At 46.0% G+C, this 18,843-nt stretch overlaps 1 protein-coding gene across 9 annotated transcripts in view; it reads left to right on the top strand.

Moving 5' to 3' along the window:
• Window positions 1-18,843, top strand: part of HERC1 (HECT and RLD domain containing E3 ubiquitin protein ligase family member 1) — a 2,101,515-nt gene that overhangs the window by 1,718,417 nt on the left and 364,255 nt on the right. For all 9 annotated transcript variants that reach the window (XM_086959402.1, XM_086959399.1, XM_086959397.1 and 6 more), the window contains exons 60-61: window positions 5,642-5,815; window positions 14,689-14,982. In XM_086959402.1, coding sequence (XP_086815528.1) covers window positions 5,642-5,815; window positions 14,689-14,982 — 468 coding nt within the window. The remainder of the gene's footprint in view (window positions 1-5,641; window positions 5,816-14,688; window positions 14,983-18,843) is intronic.

Raw genomic sequence — 18,843 nt, 5'->3', positions numbered from 1 at the left:
TTCCTCCTGCTTTGGCTCATCATGGTACTGTGTTTGGGAAAATTCATTGAAGGAAAATATATTACAATGGACACAGCAAGTCAGAACATCAACCTAGTCCTGAAACCACACAGATCATCCCACATGAAGAAAAGAGAACTGTCAACAGTAAATGTCACAGCAATTCCAATACCTGGTGGGGTAGTATGGGAGAAAACAGACTATGAGATCTATGGTCCGGTCGAAATCCTGAAGTATCCTCATCAACTAAAGGTTTCCTTAAGTGACTTTGTGACACCTAGTACATTCTCTGATGATTGGGACTTTAACAGTATTAATGACATGATGTCTGATTTAGTAATGTCAGCTAGATTCACAGATCATGATTATTTACAAGGTTCATCTAGTTATGAGCAGTTATTCTGTTACACCCACTATGGGGATCATTACTTGCATAAATCTGCACAGCCTAGAAATGTTTTTATGTATAACCAATGGGAACATTGTTCTACACCACCTAAAAGCAGTTCTAAAGCATTTTTTGAGAAATTCAAATATTTTTCAGGGTTTAACACCAGTGATGCAGAAACGTTTTATTATAAACTGTTAGATAAAACAGGAATGAAAACAATGCTGACAAATTCTAAATTGATATATTCAGAAGCATTTTATGATAAAATGATGACATTTGGTTTTGATTATTGGAAAAATAATATTGAAACGAAAACAATTTGGGGTACAAAAGATTGGCAGGTGCAAGGCATAGAAGCACTATTTAGAACCTGCATGATACCAGAACAAATGTTATTTTTAAATGACACTGTACACCAAACATCTTGTCTTGGCCTAGCTAAGATCAAGGACCTTAAAACACCGTCTATACCAAAGCCAATAGCTGAAAATGCAACTGCAGATAATGAGTTAGACGTGTCACACATTTTACATTTCAACAGAACACATCCTGATTGGAATAAGTGGTTAATCTGGCCTACAGACACAAATAGCTGTCAAGATAGATTCCTGAATAGAACACAGGGTTTAAAAATGACCAGATTAGACTCAAGATATTCCCAGAGACAACATCCAGGGGTTATAACAACATACAGTGTAGGTAAACTTTGCCTCGAATGGCTTACAACATCCACACTGGCTGAAATTAAGCAACACTTGTCTTTATTAAAAGATGGTGCTGATTTGCGCGATTTCATTCTTGGACCACGCAAACAGCGTCAGAAGCGTTTCATAGCGACCAGCATCTATGCTTCATACAACGAGGCTTGGAAAGTAAAGCAAATTGAAACTGCTGAAAAGATACGAGAAATTGATCGTATTAATTTGGAGAAATCACTTTCTGTGGTAGACAATGGGTTAATGACTCTGTCTTCCAGAATATATTCTTTGGACAATATTGTATCCTCTGCCTTTGATGTGATAGACAGAGATTTGCTAATGTTACAACATGGCCAGTCTCAATTACGCTCTATTATAGAACTAGGCTGGACGTTGCAAAATCTTCGTTCAGGCTATGTGCCTTGGCGTTTGATAAACACAACGTCAGTATTTTCCATTTTTAACCTTACTGATAAACAGATCAGTTTGGCACAGAAAGGAGCAGACTATACAATCTTGAGCATCGAGAAACTCGAGCGATTACCATTGACAATGTCAGAGAGTCCTGTCATTGAATGGATAATACACGGGATTATCACAATTCCGATAACAACTTTCCGATTTCATAAATGCCTTGAATACATACCTGCTGGCCAGTATGAACAATTGGGTAAAGGATACTTAAAATCCGAATGGAAATTACCATACACTCATTCTTGCTATAGTGACAGCGACAAAAATGTATTTCTTAGTGGTGACAACTGTAAACACTCACTAAGCGGTATACTTTTGTGTCAGGGTATTAATTTACACGGAGCATGTGATGGAAATTCACACAACCTCTCATGCCACCAGCTAGTCACACCTGCAACTCAGATAGAGCCCTTCTTTATGCAACTCGCAAACGGGAGTTACATTCTAAGAACGGATCACAGGTGCTGTGGCCTCGCGCCCGGACTGAGTTATCTAGTAGAAGTAACGTCCATGGTCAAATGCTGTATGCAAGCATTGTTCCCGAGCGGGCCTCCAGACATAGTGACTCCCATCTGGCCTCGTCTGAATCTCTATTCTATACGAATTGATACATTAAGCAAAATGAAATCTGTGCTTTTACAGACAACAGTGCCTATAACGTCATCTAAAGAGACGTATGATCTTCTAGTCGCAAGGACGGCTACTGAGGTCCATGACCTTTTATCAACAAATTGCCCCGTGCATTTCGTACAAATGCTCGACCAACTCCTTAACATGTCTAGTGCTACAAGCATCCCAGGCATATTTAAGACAGTCTTTACGGGACTGCTAACACCCTTCCAGGCAATTTTGGGAATCTTTCCTAATTTTGTGCACTCCATTTTTGGTGGTATTCCACTATTTTTTGGACTCATCGCAGGGATTCTATTTTTGACCATCCTGCTACGTTATGGCAAGCCTCGGCTCAGACATAGCTCCCATGGGAATGGAAGAGACAATCCTAGCAATGCGCTACAGGGACAGGATAACTAACGTCCTTGGATTGGCCAGGCTGAGAGATCTAAACATGACCTGGTTCCTTTCATTCAGACCGATATGGCAAAATTGCATTTTACCTGTGCTACGGTGTATGCTTTGCGGCGAGGAATGCGTGTTGGACATCTGTCTTTCACTTCCATCAGCAGTACCAATGGACGTCGATACTTTGCTAAGTCCAATAACGGCTCACGCATTGTGTTGTCCCCAGCGGCTACCAATCCTGATGACGGCATTTGTGGAGACTCCTGTACTACAGCCAAGTGGTAACAGTGGAGCGAGTGACAAAAGCAACATCATCCAGGTACAACGTGCTGTGAGCATTGCTGGTCCTGACTTCGATGACAGCAATCATTCTCACACCTGCCAAGTTTCAGCGCTATCTAATTTGGTTGAACTATCACCTGATTTTGTAGACCAATTCTTTGCGAGCCTGTCTGATACGATGTTCTCACCCATAGAGAAACAATAACTTTTGAAAAGCTTTCCGACACACAGCGTTCCTATGAACTCTGGATTCGGCCTTCAGTTTTGATCAACAAAGAACTGCCAGGAGCTTTGGTAAACTGATTTTTCTTTGAATTGGACAATTTTTCAAATATTGACCCTTTTCTTTTTTGGCACGAACAATTCTTTGCTTAACGTAAAAACTATTCTTAGAGAACAGAAGCTTCACACTTCTATTTCTAAACACATCTAGAGACATAACAACATAACACCAGCCTCTAGCACACATGTTATTACAATGCATTTTTATGTGATGATTTATCTCGCATTTCTTCTGTCAGAGATACTTCATGTGTAATTCTTTATGCATAATCGTTCATTGATTTCGTATGCAATAATTTTTTGAATGATTACTATGCTTTTAAAACTACGTACAGTACCTAAATTCCATGTATTACAAGTACGCCTATTTCGAATGCATTTATGTATTTTGGGGTGGGCTATGTTACACAATGTTACACATGCATCTAATTGCTTAGTTTTAGTAATTTTGATGGACATGAATTCGTGGAGTGGGTGTCATGTGCTTATCTAGGTTCCTGATCGATACTGTGACCTTATGCCCCTATTCGGCTATAAAGCCCTTTATTCCCTATATTGGCATAACCGTTCAAGTGCGATTTTCTGAAAAGTCATCTCTGGCCTCACACGAGCAGAGCCACAGAGCCACATTCCAGCATGACTCTCTGCTACTTCCTTTGCGACCAATTAGTGCAATGACAGAGCAGCAGTCACTATCTGATATTCCTAGATAACACTCCGAGTTCTTCAACAAGATAAAAACTTAGCAAACCTGGAATTCCCCACTTGCTATGTATTGATTAGTAATAGAACTCTAATGAGCAACTGATAGCTGCCACTTCCTAGTGACATCTTTTATTGACGTCTTATGTCCAGCAAACTTGCGTCAAACCCGGCACCTGTCAGGTATAAATATTACCAACGTTGCCTTAAGCAATGGCGAAGCTAGCTGCTGTTGAGCGAGAGCTACTGTTGCTGATGCCAGCTGCCTGCATGACCAGTGTTGGTAAAAACTAGCACTCTGTCGCTGCAGCCTGCTATCCTGTGGTGGTGAAGCTGCTGATTACCATTATCGCCGCTACAGCGCGAACTGTGGTTCAGTACGCTTGAGGAGCCGTGCAGCCGTCCTCTGCGAAGACATCCAGCCCAGCTGCCCGCGGACGCTGTCACCCCTCCTTCCTCCCGACGCGCTGAAGAGAAGCCGCTGCCTTTCTCGTGCAGAGAAATCCAGTCCCGGCGCTTCCGGTTTACCCTCGCGGGTGACTGGGATATCGAGAGAGACCCCTGAAGGAGATACCAATCCTCCATCATTCTATTCAGAGGTATGGTGTTGACTAAACCCTTAGAAGAGAATTCTTGAAACAAACCTTGGCAAAACCAACTTAACTTAAGCTACTTACTTACTCCCCCTTCTCACGTGTTAGGCCTAGGTCAGGCACACCGGGGTAGGCTTAGTTAGAAGCACCAGTTGAGTATGTTAGCCTAATGTATATATGACTGTATATATGTTTTATTACTTTTAAACCATTGTATGGCTAAGAAACCATATCAATGCTTTTACAGTTCTATTTCGCAATTCTTATCTTACTGTACGTACTTTTTATAATAACAGTTATTGCAATTGTGGCAATACATTTCTCTTGTATGAGAAGAAAGACTGTTCAATAAATGTTAACCTTTATTGATACACGCCCGTCTCTCTATTCTCTACATACTGTGAAAGTAAACTGCACCAGACTGACTGAGTGAAATCTATGTCTATTGTTTCACACGACCCTAGAGATCGACTCTTGATCTGAGGAGCAAAGTTGTCATGTTGCACGGTTGTTGGAAAACTGAATCCCTTCTTGTCTGTGCCAGGGAAGCTGATCACTTCCTATGCAGAGAAGAAAGTTTCCAGTGACCTCTGAGCTAGTTGGTAACACAACCCAATTAAGTTTAGCATAGTCAGTGGAGGCCTGGAATATCCGCAGTTCCACGTCGATACTACTGTTTATGTTATTCCAATGCGCAGGGCCTAGTGGGAAACTAGGAACTACACTACAACATAAACTCTGTGTTTGTTAAGTCCTATGATGTATTTGCAGTACCTACTGCAAAAACCTGAGCCTGATTTTTGAGGTGTTAGCCTTTCTAATGCAGGAGATTTGAAGTATCTCTATTAACCAGGAAGGAGGGAGCTCCTGTACCTGTTTGTGGAAACTCACGAAATATGGAAACAGTAACAATAGTATATCTATTTTTTCAATTAGATTCCCGAGTTTTCTTCTATCATGTAGAATGTATTAATGCGCTCCTTTGCTTTCATTTACAGCAAGACCAAGTAAAGCCCTTCACTTTATTGGGATGCCCACATCAAATTTAAAACTCTAATAAAATGTAATACTTAAGAAAAGGTCAGTTTTGCAATAAAGGTTGCATTACTTGGACATCTGGGATCATTTGGTCTAGTTGTATTGCATTTATTGCCTGCGTGGTGTTTAATTTTGCTTCTTTGTTACTTTGCTTCATTCAGGATGTGTTGGTGTTGAATTGCACACCAGAATGGATGTCTTCTAATCATGTTCTAGCAACCTGTAGGGCAGCGTTAAAACAACAAGGCATTCTTGGACTAAACATGGCTCCCTGCATGCGAGCTTTCCTTGAGCGATTACCGATTATGCTTCAAGAGCAGTATGCTTATGAAAAGGTAAGATTCTATGTCCAAACCTTTTATATAATTTTGCTACTTTATATCAAAGTTATGACTACATATCGATGCCTACAGCACGTGCTGTAATTTTGCAATAGCAATTAATTAACTTTAGGTAGTGATGTGTTACAATAGACAGGCTCAGTCATGGAACAAATGATGCTGCCAGTATAAAAGAAAAACATATATGTAACAGTTTTCTGCAGCTCTCCTGCACTAGTAGGTATTAGGACACTTAAGAGTTCACTTAAGTTGATCACATTACATATAACTGGCGAAGGACATTTTCAACACTAGGATATACAACAAAAGTATGGATCTTCCATGGAGCATGTAATGAACTGTATGGGCTAATATCACTTTTTTCCGAAGTGGGAAGGGCAGGCATTATTGAAATGTCAAAAGCCAGACTTTCCTCTGTAGTTGCAGAAGGGAGAGCGGGCTCTCACCAAACAAGGAAGGCTGTGTATAGATCGAAAGTTAGACAGCCGTTCTCGAGAAAGATTGCTTTTGAAGATGGGGTAAATCGTCCCATTTTTAAAGAGACATAGAAAGACTCTTGGAAAAGGAATGTGTTTATCAACGAGACCATGCAAAGTCGAAGATGTAAATGTTTCCTTTGATGATGTTTGCAGACAAATGGCATAAATAATTTGTTGGTTTCAGCAGCTTAATAATGTATAGTATTATATATAATATGAGAGAGTATAGTTCATTACAATTAATTGAAAGGTAAGGGTTTTACATGTTTCCTGTTTTAGCAAGAGAACGTCCTTCTAGTCAGAGCTAAATTTGTTTGTGATGGAATGTATTTTGAAAATAGAGTTGAAGCGGAATTTGTCACATTCAGTGGGTGAGAATATAGGTAAGGGTATTGGATCACATTTGCCAGAAGAGGGACCTATAATGGTTAGGTGACTGGATATGTAATTTGAAAAGCTGCAATTGGTTATGTACTAGAGTGGTTTGTTTCTAATCTCTGTACTCCTAAAATAAAGTAACTGGGTCTATCCACTAATATTAATGGCACTTTGAACTACTATAATACATACAATAATTAACTCAATACTCTCAGATTACCAAGGTGCAGCCCCCAACATTGGATGGACCCACCCACTCAGTGACTCAGTGGACGTTAGTGTCAGCGTAGCCTGGAAACCTTGTTCAGATCAGATTCTACAGAATTGAACTGCCACCAGCACCTTCCCCCTGAGGAGAGTGCATCTTTTACTGTAGTAGTCGGCAAAGCAGCAGAATTGTTGGACCTACTATTGGAGACCAAGGCAAACCTACTGATAAATCTTGCAGATTTGGCTTGCCAAGTCTGAGCCTCCACTCCTTTTGATGAGGCCCTGATGGAAACTTTGGGCAGCCTGATGTAAGCTGTGTTTAACTCCTCTCAATTACTTGGAAACCAGCTCCTGAGATTTTGGTAGTTCAAACTTTTAATAGCAAAATGATCTCCTGTGTATTCTCTACTGCTCCACCATGTAGAGAATCAAAACATATTGACGCATTCAGGGAGGAGGGTCTTTTCTGCCACTAGCTTGGACCCGAGATCCCTGATTGCCATCTGCTGTCTGGGACATTAGGCACATGCACTTTGGGATATAACCAGTGAGATGTTGCTAGCCTTCCTAGACCAATTCAGACATGCCTTTGCTCAGAAAATTCAAGGCCAACAGAATGCAGTAAAATGTTGTGTGGGCCTGCTTGGGCGTGACTAACTGTGTGGGTCACGTCATGGGCACTAGTCTCGTGATCAGGCAATAGGGCTGAGTGTGCAACCCAGGATCTTCTAGTGCAGTGCAGACATCTCTTATGTATATCTCATTTGATGGTGTCTGGCTTTTTGGCTAGAAGGTGGATTCTGTGCTGTCTTGTTTTTAATGAGTTCTGTGATACGGCATGTTCTTTAGGGTAGTCCTCTCTGAACCACTACTTCCATCAACATTACCAAAAATTCCAAGGATACTCTTGAGACCTCGCTGATCACCAAAGTCATCCCTTGCAACCCCTACAAGAACAATAAGCCCCTTCATGGCTCTAGATGCATTTGTGGTGGCAAAGGCTGTGAACACATCCAGGAAAAGCAATCCTGTTCTTCCTCCTTACCTGCAACAGCTACAACTCTGCCGCCTTAACGTCCCCTCGCATGGTCATAAGCGAACTGTATGAGGCAGAATTGGTTCTTTCCTGCCCAGCTGATGTGCTATACCTTCAGGCGAGTGGGTGCTGCAGCACAGTCAACAAGGTTAGCCCTCCCCCTCACACCCATTCCCGATCATGTTCCACCAACTTTTGTTCATACTTTAGTGGATCGTGCGCCCTTCCCTGCCCAGGGAGTTTGGTTGCTAAATTCCGAAAGGAACATAATATGGTTATGGTGGATTAGAAGGGCAAGTGGCTGCCACTTCAGTAATTTGTTTGGTCACAAAACAAGGATATGTGTAAGGCAGTTACATGGTGCACATTTGGTAATAACGATTGCTTGCAATTAATAAGTCAAAATTATGAATGTTTATCACATTGTGTAGTATATTGTGCTTAAATAGTTATCACAGTTATGATTCTTTTTTTGTTCGAATCTATTAATTATTCAAAATCTATAAACATGTATTTTTCAAACATTTTGAAAATGAAATTGAATATAAAAATATATATGCCTGCAAAATAAAAGACCATTTTTTCATTGATGGGTATGGTAATTTTAGCATGCAGGTGAATGCTTTGTACATCCTCTTAAAGTTAGGGCTGTGACGAGGAAGAGACATGGAGGTAATGTACTGGTTACTTATCACTAATCTTCATTACTCCTTGGCAGAGTCTTCCTCAAACATCCAGCAGTCCCTCCTATCCATAGCCACAAGCTTAAGCTGCCATAAAGAGTGGAGGTTGCAGGAAGTGTGAGTGGCTGCGGTTGATTTATGGGTGAAGTTGAGGCATCATTGACCGTAACCTGAGAGAAAGGAGGTACTTTCTTTCTGCTATAAAGCAAAACAAAAGACTTGAAATAAGGGCTTTGCCTGCTCAGAAGTGGGCTCGCTTACAGAGTAAAACAAGGACTGTGAGAAGGAAGATTCAGACTAGGAGTAGTGAAAACTACAGGTAAGTAATCGGGTCATTGCCAGGGGTGACCATGGATAAGGTAGAGATATCAGCCACTTTCCTTGGGTACCCCTAACTAACGCCCACTAGGACTGCAGGAGTGCGAACAAAAAGAAAGTTATTGAGACAACTAGTGTAAACATTAGAGAGAGAGGATCATCAGAGCTGCCTTGCAAGTATTGATTGGTTTTGAAAAGGAAAAGAAAGCATGTTTTTCTGTTTGTACTCGGGCTGCTTATCTTGTTCTTTTTCAGAAGTATCAATCCAGGTCATTATGTAAACAGATTATTAATCCTGACAATTCTTTACCGGCTTCCTACATTCATACTCTGAACAATGAGTACGGATACACACCTAGTGCAACAAGCAATTCCTCTAATGAGCGGGACAAATTAAAATCAGATGTCCTCCATGTAGGCGCAAGAATCTTCTTCTTCTTGTAGGTATATCACAAGTTCATGCTTTTCTGTTTCTACTCGGATTTCAATTCTCATGCCTTGCACGTTTTACCATCATGCATCACCTTCATGTAAGTGTGTTAAATCGCAACACATTAAATACTTCTGAAGATCAAGCTCTCTAGCCAGACTTGGAAACCACCATGAGATCAGGAGAAAACTGGCTCAGTGAAGCATTCCCAAAGTGTTAATCGAGCTTTTGATATGTTTGCCTAGATCTGATAGAGACTTTTAGCCACAGATTCCTTCACGTAGAATTATCCCCACGCGTGAGACTGGATCCGGAAACTTTTTGCCACAGCATCCCTGCGTGCCGGGGGCGGGGCGACATCACGTGACTCCGCCCAGGCGTTGTCCGCGTACGTGACGTCAGCGAGGTCACACAAGACCCGCCCCAGCGTGCCTACATCAGTGTTTTCCTTTTCCGCGTGCAACGCGGATACGGTCTCAGCTCAGGCCTGTTTTGGGCCTCTTTTTTTCTCCTCATTGTCCAATTGTTTGGTGGAACAGTGTGCGAATGCCTTCGGGCTTCAAGACTTGAACGTGGTGTGGGCATCTTATGTCCGCGACGGACCCTCACATCGTTTGTATGTGGTGTTTACGGGAGGTTCAAGGCACCGCGGATTATGAGGCGTGCCAACAGTTGAAGTCGCGGCGGGAACGCCGGATGAAACTACTCCCGGCTCGCCTCTCCAGGTCAGCTTCCTCTCCTCGATCAGCCTCGGCAATGGCTTCAGATATGGCCGCTGTCGTCGGCCTCTCCCTTCTCCTATGTCGCGAGAGCGTCGCTCCCGGTGGGTAAATGTCGCAGTTTGTCCCCAGGGGCTGGTGTTCGGCCTGCCGGGGGCGTGGGCTCTCCACGGGTGGTGCGGCCCGTGTGTCATCCTCCTATCCAACATTTCCCGGTGACGGAGCGTCGAGAGTCCAGATGGAGACATATGCAGTGGCTTTGCAGGCCTCACTGTCGTCTCCTCCTCCTTCCCCTCCTGGGGCATCAGCGGATCCCTTGCCTTGCGCGGGGCCCTCCGCAGCACCCCAGCAGGTTCGGATCCAGGTTCGGAGGATGTGGTGCTGTTGGGGTGCCGCCCTTCGGGGGTCCATTCTTCAGACGACGGTGCCTCTGCCTCGCCGGCGAACCTCCTGTGGGAGTCTCTGTGAAGTCCCGGGAGGTAGCTGGGTCGCATCCCCGAGCCCCGCTCGGCCCTCTGGGCAGGCGAAGGCCTTGTCCATGGCTGAGCTGACGGTGCCGGCGGGGAGGGGTGGCGCCACAGGGGTCGGTGGATCCTCCTCGTTCCGCTGTGGGTCGAGGCTGGGTGGGGTCCTCTGCCTGGGCCCCTCTCGTCCCTCACAGTGGACGGCTGCCTCGTCGGGAGGTGAGACAGAGGTTGAATCGTCCCTGGCACCGCCGCATGGGTCGACGGGCCACCTCCGCCACATCCTGGGCCGAGGCTGGCGGAGGACTTAGTGTCACTCCCCCGGTCCCTCTCGTTCCTCCACGCAGGCGGCTGCCTAGGTGGAGGTCGAGTCTGCACCGTTCCGGCGCCGCCCCTTGGCCACTTCGGCTCCGCTCGGGTCCCCGGCGCGATGTGACTTGGAGGGGCCTTGTCCGGTGTCTCCGTCGGCGACAGATGGCGTCAACGTCCTGCCTCGGGCGGCTGATTCTATGGCTCCGTACAGGAGTTGTGCCGCGGATTCGTCTAAAGACGCTCCCTCTTCTCAGGAGGTTGGCTGCATACTGGTGTCATCTTCTCCGGAGACAGGCTGCCGCTTGGTGTCTTTTTCACCGGCATCATCGAAGGGTGGCTCCTTGCCATTTTCGAGGCGGAGGTGTTCGTCGGAGGAACCGCAGGTCCCCCATTCTTCGGTTCCTTCTGATTTCCAGGTCGGGTCTCTGCCCATCCCGCTTTGCTTTGCGGACGGCCGCCTTAGTTTGCTGCTGTCGCCCACGGAGGAGCTGCTTTCTCCACCGCAGGGCCCTATGGAGGTGGGTGCGGCTTTCGCTCACTCGGTGTCCAGGGCTGTGGACATTCTGCGCATGGGTGACCCGATTACTCACTTCCTGGCAGACTATCTCTTGGAGGTTCTCCACTAGGGCTCTGATGGGAGGGAGATCTTGCTTCCTTGAGAGGGTTCTCTCCTTTCTTCCCTGAAGGGGGCTTGAAGGCGTCCTGCCTCAGGGGATCCGGTGCCTCAGCACCTTCTGCACTGGCACCTCCCAATGCCGCGTGACCCGGCGTGTCTTTCCCTCCACCCCTCTGCCTCCAGTCCAATTTTACAGACGGCTTTTCCCTCCCTGCCGCCACTGTTTCCTCCGCCATCCCGGGAGGCCCACTGGGTGGACTCTTGGGGGCGCAACATGTTTGCCTCGACCAGCGCTGGCCTGCCGGCCCTTAACACATTATGTGTGTTGGCTAGGGCCTTCTCTTGTTTGTGGGACTCGGCTAAGTCTTTGGGATCCGCAGCTTCCCCAGAGACTGCTCAGGTGGATTTACGGCATCATGCATTGGATGGCCGGGAGCTAGCAGCGTTTATTCTCCGCTCCGCTCTGGGCATCTCGGAGATGCTGAGCAGGGCCATGGCTGCCTCAGTCGCCCTCCGTCGCCATGCTTGGCTTCGGGACGGAGTCTTCCCTGAAAATATTCGGGAGCGACTGATTGATCTTCCATTCGATGGCAGCCTGTTTTTCCATGCCCCGGCTGACTCTGCCATCCAAAGATTCCTTGCAGGGCTCCGTCCTCCTTCTCCGCCTTATCCTCCTCCTCCTCCTCCTCCTTCTCCTTCCCCTCTTCAGTGACTGTGAGTTGAGCTCGTTCTCGGCTTTTCTGTGGGCCGGTTGCCCTTGCTGTGGAGCGTATTATATGGCCATCAAGCCCTCTTTGCTTGGACTATGGCGTTGTTGGCTGCTGGACGGCCCCTTGTTGTGTGTGTATTTTTGCCGGAGTTGTTTGCACATACTTGGCCCTGAGATTAGGCCTTCTGTTTTTTCTTGGGCTGCTTAACAAGCCCTTTGCAGGGGTTTCTTTCCCCGCAGCTCTTTGTTTTTCCTATGCTGCAGAAGTCCTTCCAAAGAGGGTTCCCATTTCTTGGAACTTAACGTACCCTATGTGGGTAGTGGTGACTGTTATATAGCTTGTGTTCTGCTGGGGAGTCCTGGTGTCCTTCGGGTGCCTGTTCTCCATGGCGTTTAAGTATGTTGCTTTTGCTTCTTGAAGTTGTGTGCGCGACACCTCGCAGGGGTGTGTCTGGGCACTTCCTCGCCTTTCTGCTCCTCCTCTGAGGGCTGGGATGACTCTGTGTTCTCCCTTGTCAGGCGTCGCCTGCCCGGTATTCCTGTGGCCCCGGGCTGTTCTTCTTGCTTCTGGCTGCTTATGACTGGCGGCGCCATTCTGGCTGACCTGTTGCCTTCCATCTGTGGTAGGCTCGCCTTCTTTTCCCTCGTTTTCTTGGGCCCTCTGGAGTCCTTCTTCTTATTCTTCTTCCCCTTCCTGTCTAGCATTGAATGGGAGCTCTGTTGCCTTGTAGGGGAGTGGGGTTCCTTGGCTTCTCTGGCCTTGCCCTTGGTTCCTCTGCTGTGAGTGTACGGGCCTCTTCAGCCTTCTTTCTCCCTCCTACATCCTCTTGGGGTAGGTGTTCTTCTACTTGTGGGGGTTCCCCTTGCCTGGCAGGGACGAGGTTCTTACCTGGTCTGCAGATCTGGTTCCCTGTGGGACCCTCTGTTCTGTCCTGGCTGGTGGGGTCCTTTCGAAGACCCTCCTTCCCCGTGGGTATTGCTAGGGTATCTATTCTACGTGAAGGAATCTGCAGCTAGTAGTCTCCATTATATGTACAAGTTACTTACCTTCGGTGACGATGTATCTGGTAGAGACAATTCTAGCCGGAGATTCCTTCAGGCCCCCACGGCCCTCCCTTCCACCCTGTGCTGGGGTTCTCCTTGCCTGGCAGGGACGAGGTTCTTACCTTTTCCGCAGATCTGGTCCCCTGTGGGACCCTCTGTTATGTCCTGGCTGGTGGGGTCCTTTCGAAGACCCTCCTTCCCCGTGGATATTGCTAGGGTATCTATTCTACGTGAAGAAATCTGCAGCTAGTAATCTCTATCAGATATACGTGTTACTTACCTTCAGTAACGATGCATCTGGTAGAGACGATTCTAGCCTCAGATTCCTTCACGGCCCGCCCTTCCTCTCCGTTCTGCGAGGACTCTTGGGTTGGTCTTCGGCACTCGCCTCCCGGTGGGGGGCTGTGTCTCCTGTGAGTGCCTTCTTTTGCTCTTGACAGTTTCCGTCTGATTGCAGTTCATTCCTCCTCTTGGTTCTTTGGAGGATGGGGTTCCGGTGCTCCGGTGCCCCATTGCTCTGGCTACTCTGGGTTGGGGGGATTGCCTTCAATCTCTGTCCTCCCCTCCCTTTCCCCCCACCTCTGCTAACCTCTGAATAGGGGTCATCTGGCCATGCCTTGTTCCTTGGGGGGGTGGTTGCCCTCTATGCTGGGGCGACTTGGAGGTTTGTTGTCCCTGTCTGTTTTGGGACTGGCTTCTCTTTCTTGTTCAGGATGGGGGTGGTGGGCCTGCTACATGTGTCATGACTTTTACGCATGTTCGTTGCCTCTGGGGCACGGGGGGACTGTCTGTACGGGCAGGGTGGCTGCTCAGGGCTCTGCTCTGTTCTTTCTTCTTTCCTGTCTTTGGGTTCTGCAGTGTTGACACTGCTCCTTGTGGTGTTGATAGTCACCATTTCTTTTCAAATTTTTCTGCTCTTCGCACACTGTTCCCATGCTCCCACAGTTTTTTATATGGTCGCTCTGCGTTGTGGTGCAGAAAAGTTCTCAGAAGAAAACTGACGTAGGCGCGCCGGGGTGAGTCTTATGTAACCTTGCTGACGTCACATACTCGGACAACGCCGGGGCAGAGTCGCTTGATGTCCCCCCGGCGCGCAGGGATGCTGTGGCAATAAGTTTCCGGATCCAGTCTCACGCCTGGGAATAATTCTACGTGAAGGAATCTGCGGCTAGAATCGTTTCTGCTTATTCTTTTGTGTAATTCTTGTGTTTCTACACAATGGGATTTTAGCCATATCTAGTTTCATATTGTTAACTTTTTCATTTCCATGGCACAACTAATTATTGATTTGGCCAAGTATGAAAATGATAACGGGAAGATTGGAGATGCTTTAAACGTTTTCTTATGAATGTACCTGTTTGGTGTGTGATATTTTCCCAGATTTTTTTAAGTGATCAATTTATGAAATGGCTCTTTTATTGTATATTTTTCGTATTTAATTTTATTTACAACTTCTTATTTTCTTTCAGCCTCATGTGGTGTGTGGAGAGCAGCTTGTTCACAGTCCTTACATGCAGTGCTTAGCATCACTGGCGGTGGGACTTCACTTGGACAAACTCTTATGCCGCCCACCAGTACCCCCTCATCACCAGTTGTGTGCTCCTGATCCTGCTGCTTGGAATGCCACAGAGTGGGCTTGGTTAGAGTGCTTCTCAACCACAATCAAAACCGCCGAAGCACTGGCAAAAGGAGCACAGTTTCCAGAGTCCTTCGCCGTCCCTGACCTGGAACCTGTGCCAGAGGATGAACTAAGACTTCTGATGGTATGTTATGGTAACCTTTGAAAATTATTCACATATATCCTCGAATGAAGGTAACGGCTTGGCAGGCAGCTGCATGGCATCGCTGTGAGAGATAAAACATGAATTTGAGTTGTTGGAGGTGCTGGCACACCAAGTTTACATTGTGCCTCCATTTCTTTAAACTCTCAGATGGAGATACTGTTTTTATTTATTAATATACACCGGAAGCCTGCAATGCCCTTTTAAAAGTTCATCTCCGATTTCCATATTGCAGGCCACTTGTAACATCCATAATTGATTGTAGTAAAGAAATGAAGCAGTCACTCTACTGTAATAACTTATTACAGGTGAGCTTTGACATCCCTTTGCCCACTGCTAGAGCCATCGCCGAGAGGAAAGGCAGTTGACAGACCATAAATGAAGCTGCACTCTAAAATACGAAAACAAAACATGGCCTTTTCTCCTTCTGCTCTGTTTATCTAGATGAACAGTGATAAGCAGAAAGGAGCTATTTGTGGCGGCATGTTTGTTTTCCATGTTTTAGGTAAATATAGGAAAGATAGAACCTCTCTGCATGTTTCTACGCCACATTCTGAGCCGTAGAGTTTGCTTTATATCTGACATGCATTAAGCCGACTCTAATATCTTTTTGCAACTAATATCTAACTACTTTTTAGTGTGTTTCATTTTGCACTAGAGAGTCTAATGTTATTATCATGTTCACAAAGATCCTATCTCTTGCGTATGAAATGTCACCACACAAATGATTAGAGTCAAGTCAAGTCAAGTCAAATAATTTATATAGCGCACTACATACCCAGAGGGTCTCAAGGCGCTTGAGGAAGGGTGGGGAGTTACTTGTCGAATATCCAGGTTTTAAGTTGCTTTCTGAATGCTAGGTGGTTCTGAGTGAGGCGAAGGTGAATAGGAAGTGAGTTCCAGGTTTTAGCTGCCAGGTAGGAGAAGGATCTTCCTCCCATGGTGGTTTTGTTGCTGCGAGGTACGGCAGCAAGGGCTTGGTTGGAGGAGCGTAGCTGGCGGGAGGGGGTGTAGAAGGAAAGTCGTGTGTTGAGGCAATCGGGTCCAAGTTCGTAAAGTGCTTTGTGTGCGTGGGTTAGGAGGCGGAATGTTATCCTCTTATTGACGGGGAGCCAGTGGAGGTTTTTCAGGTGATCAGAAATGTGGTCTTTACGCGGGATGTCTAGTATGAGTCTGGCTGATGCGTTCTGGATACGTTGGAGTTTTTTCTGAACTTTTGCGGTGGTACCGGCGTATAGGGTGTTTACGTAGTCCAGGCGGCTTGTAACCAGTGCGTGGGTGACCGTTTTTCTAGTTTCGCTGGGGATCCAGCGAAATGTTTTTTTGAGCATGCGAAGAATGTTGAAGCAAGATGATGAGATGGCGTTGACTTGTCTGGTCATCGAGAGTGAGGAGTCCAGGATGACGCCCAGGTTCCGCAGTTTGTAGGAAGAAGGATAATGTAGTCATGCATCATAACGATCACAGTACCATTTGTCGTACATTATAAGGGTATTGCAAGTCACTTTGGGGGTCCATGACCTTATTAAGGATACTGCACACTAACACAAAGTACTCGCTTCTGATTATTAAAGTCTACATTAACCCGGCCAAGTCTGGGAAGAAGAAACTCAGGGACTTAGTGTCCATTCTAACAGAACTTAAGCTAAAATTTCCAACAGTAAATGTTGTGCAATCTGGCGGCTTTCATACCACCCTATTCTGGGGTGGGGGGTGCTAGATCGCGATGTTAACAACTTGGACATTGTGTGTAACATCCCAGCTCAAAATCTACTTGCAACAACTTGCAGAAACAAACTGGCAGAATTTTTGCTGACGGAGTGCGACATCTTAGGCCTTGGGCTCTTCAATGGACACTTCAGCGGCGATACAATACCCAGATGGACGAGAGCCCTTCTGGGGAAATTCGCCTCCTACATTGACTTTACCCTAGGTACAGTCGGAATTTTTAAATACATCAGCGACTTCTCTCTAGGGGCCCTTTGTCAGTGACCTTAGACTGCAGCAAATCTACTTTTCTATCTGCCCATCGAAACTGGAAGCCACTTCTTCCACCAGCACTGGAGTGCGCTAACAAATCTTAAACAGCTAAAATGGGACAATGAAATCAGCCAGGAATCTCTGTCATGGGTGAGAGCTAAATACAATGCATCCAGCATCCTAAACAAAATTCCCAATCGACAGAAGACGCTCTTCACCAAATAAATCCTTCAGAAATTGCAACCCAATTTTCCTTCACGCCCAAAACCATGCTATTCTTCTTCTAAATCTAAACTCAGACTGACAGAATCCCAAATGGCTCTGAAAGGTGAAATCAACTGCAATATGTGAATTCTTGTCCAATGGTCCCTTTTCAGGAAGGCTATCTGGCTTTCCAAAAAGGAAATAAATGAGGATTTCTGGACCCGAATGCTGTTTGCTAGTAAGGAAAAGAACACAAGACAAATTTGGTCAGTGGTTAATCAAGTTACAATTGGAATTAATAGGGGCTCCAACTCGACTATTCCAGAACCTTGGGGGTCTCATCTCTGACAACACACGTGGAGTGTTCGACTACACAACTTCCTCATTGTCCGTCAAGTGATTCCCTCGCTGTTTTGGAAACTTCAAAAATATCTGTAACAAACATGCTGAATGATAAATCACCCATTGACTCCCTTACACCTCGTCAAACAGAGGAACGCTGCCTCTCAAAACTGGCGGGTCTGCGGAAAGACAGGGTGCCTGTCCTAATGGACTCCCAGCAGGTTTCTTTTCATCTGCCTCACCATTTTGGTCCAAGGCGCGAACGCCCTTGTTCGATCAGTTTGGCAACAAACAGCATCCCGGATTACTGAGAGAAGCTCAATTTTCCAGCCAATCTTCAAAGGGGGCACAAATTTTGATCCTCGCCATTATCGACTTATTTCCTTAATTGCTAATGATGCTAAGCTCTATGCCTTCTCGATGATCTCAGAGCCTGGAATTCCGGTATTACCTCAAATTTGATGCCGTTGTCCCTCCTATGGGACAAAGCCCTCAGAAATAAACAGGCGCTCTACTACTGCTTTGTTGACTTTAAAGTTGCTTTCAACAGCATACCAAGGAGCCTCTTATGGTGAAAACTGGGGGCCTGCATGCCGCTTTGCAGAAATCAATTGAGCAACTATATATTAACACCTGGATGAGGGTCAAATTAGGAGATGGCTCTCGGATCTCAAGGAAGATCCACACAAAATCTGGGCTGAAGCAAGGAGCGTGCTAGTTCCCTTGCCCTTCAATTTATATGCTGCTAATATGTCGAAGCAAACTGTCCCCTGCCAAACTAGGATATCAGCGCATTACGCACCTACTATACGCAGGCAACCTCGTGCTCCTTAGCCAGACAAACATTGGCCTTCAGCGGCAACTATACAGCTTACATGTTTATACCATCAGGAACAGGCTGGAAATCAATCCAACAAAAACCTTGACGGTAACATTCAGACCTAAACCAATCTGACATGGCAGGTGGCAGCTCAGTGGTGCCTGGCTCCATCATAGCAGCAAATACAAATACTTGGGCGTTCATCTAGATAGCAAAGGATCATTCAAATCTCACTTTAGCTATATGAACAGCAAAAAATCCTGCTTAATATTTGCCCTTTCCGCTGTTGCTCAGAACCTGCTGGGACGGCACTGAGTAACCGCTCCCACACATGGTCAGTAATCAATTCCTACTCCTCCAGTAAGCTGCAGAACTTCATTTCTTGCACATATCCCCTGTAGATTACGGCCAGATTAGTGCCATTAAGACTGGATGAATGGAATTTGCAAGCTCACTTTCCAGCATGGCGTCGCTCAGAGCCCCACAATATAAGATGC

This window comes from Lissotriton vulgaris, chromosome 2_2, assembly GCF_964263255.1.
Source record: "Lissotriton vulgaris chromosome 2_2, aLisVul1.2, whole genome shotgun sequence".
NCBI classification, from domain to species: Eukaryota; Metazoa; Chordata; class Amphibia; order Caudata; family Salamandridae; genus Lissotriton; species Lissotriton vulgaris.
The sequence above is the reverse complement of the archived record's forward strand: the minus strand, read 5'-3'. Positions and strand labels throughout refer to the sequence as shown.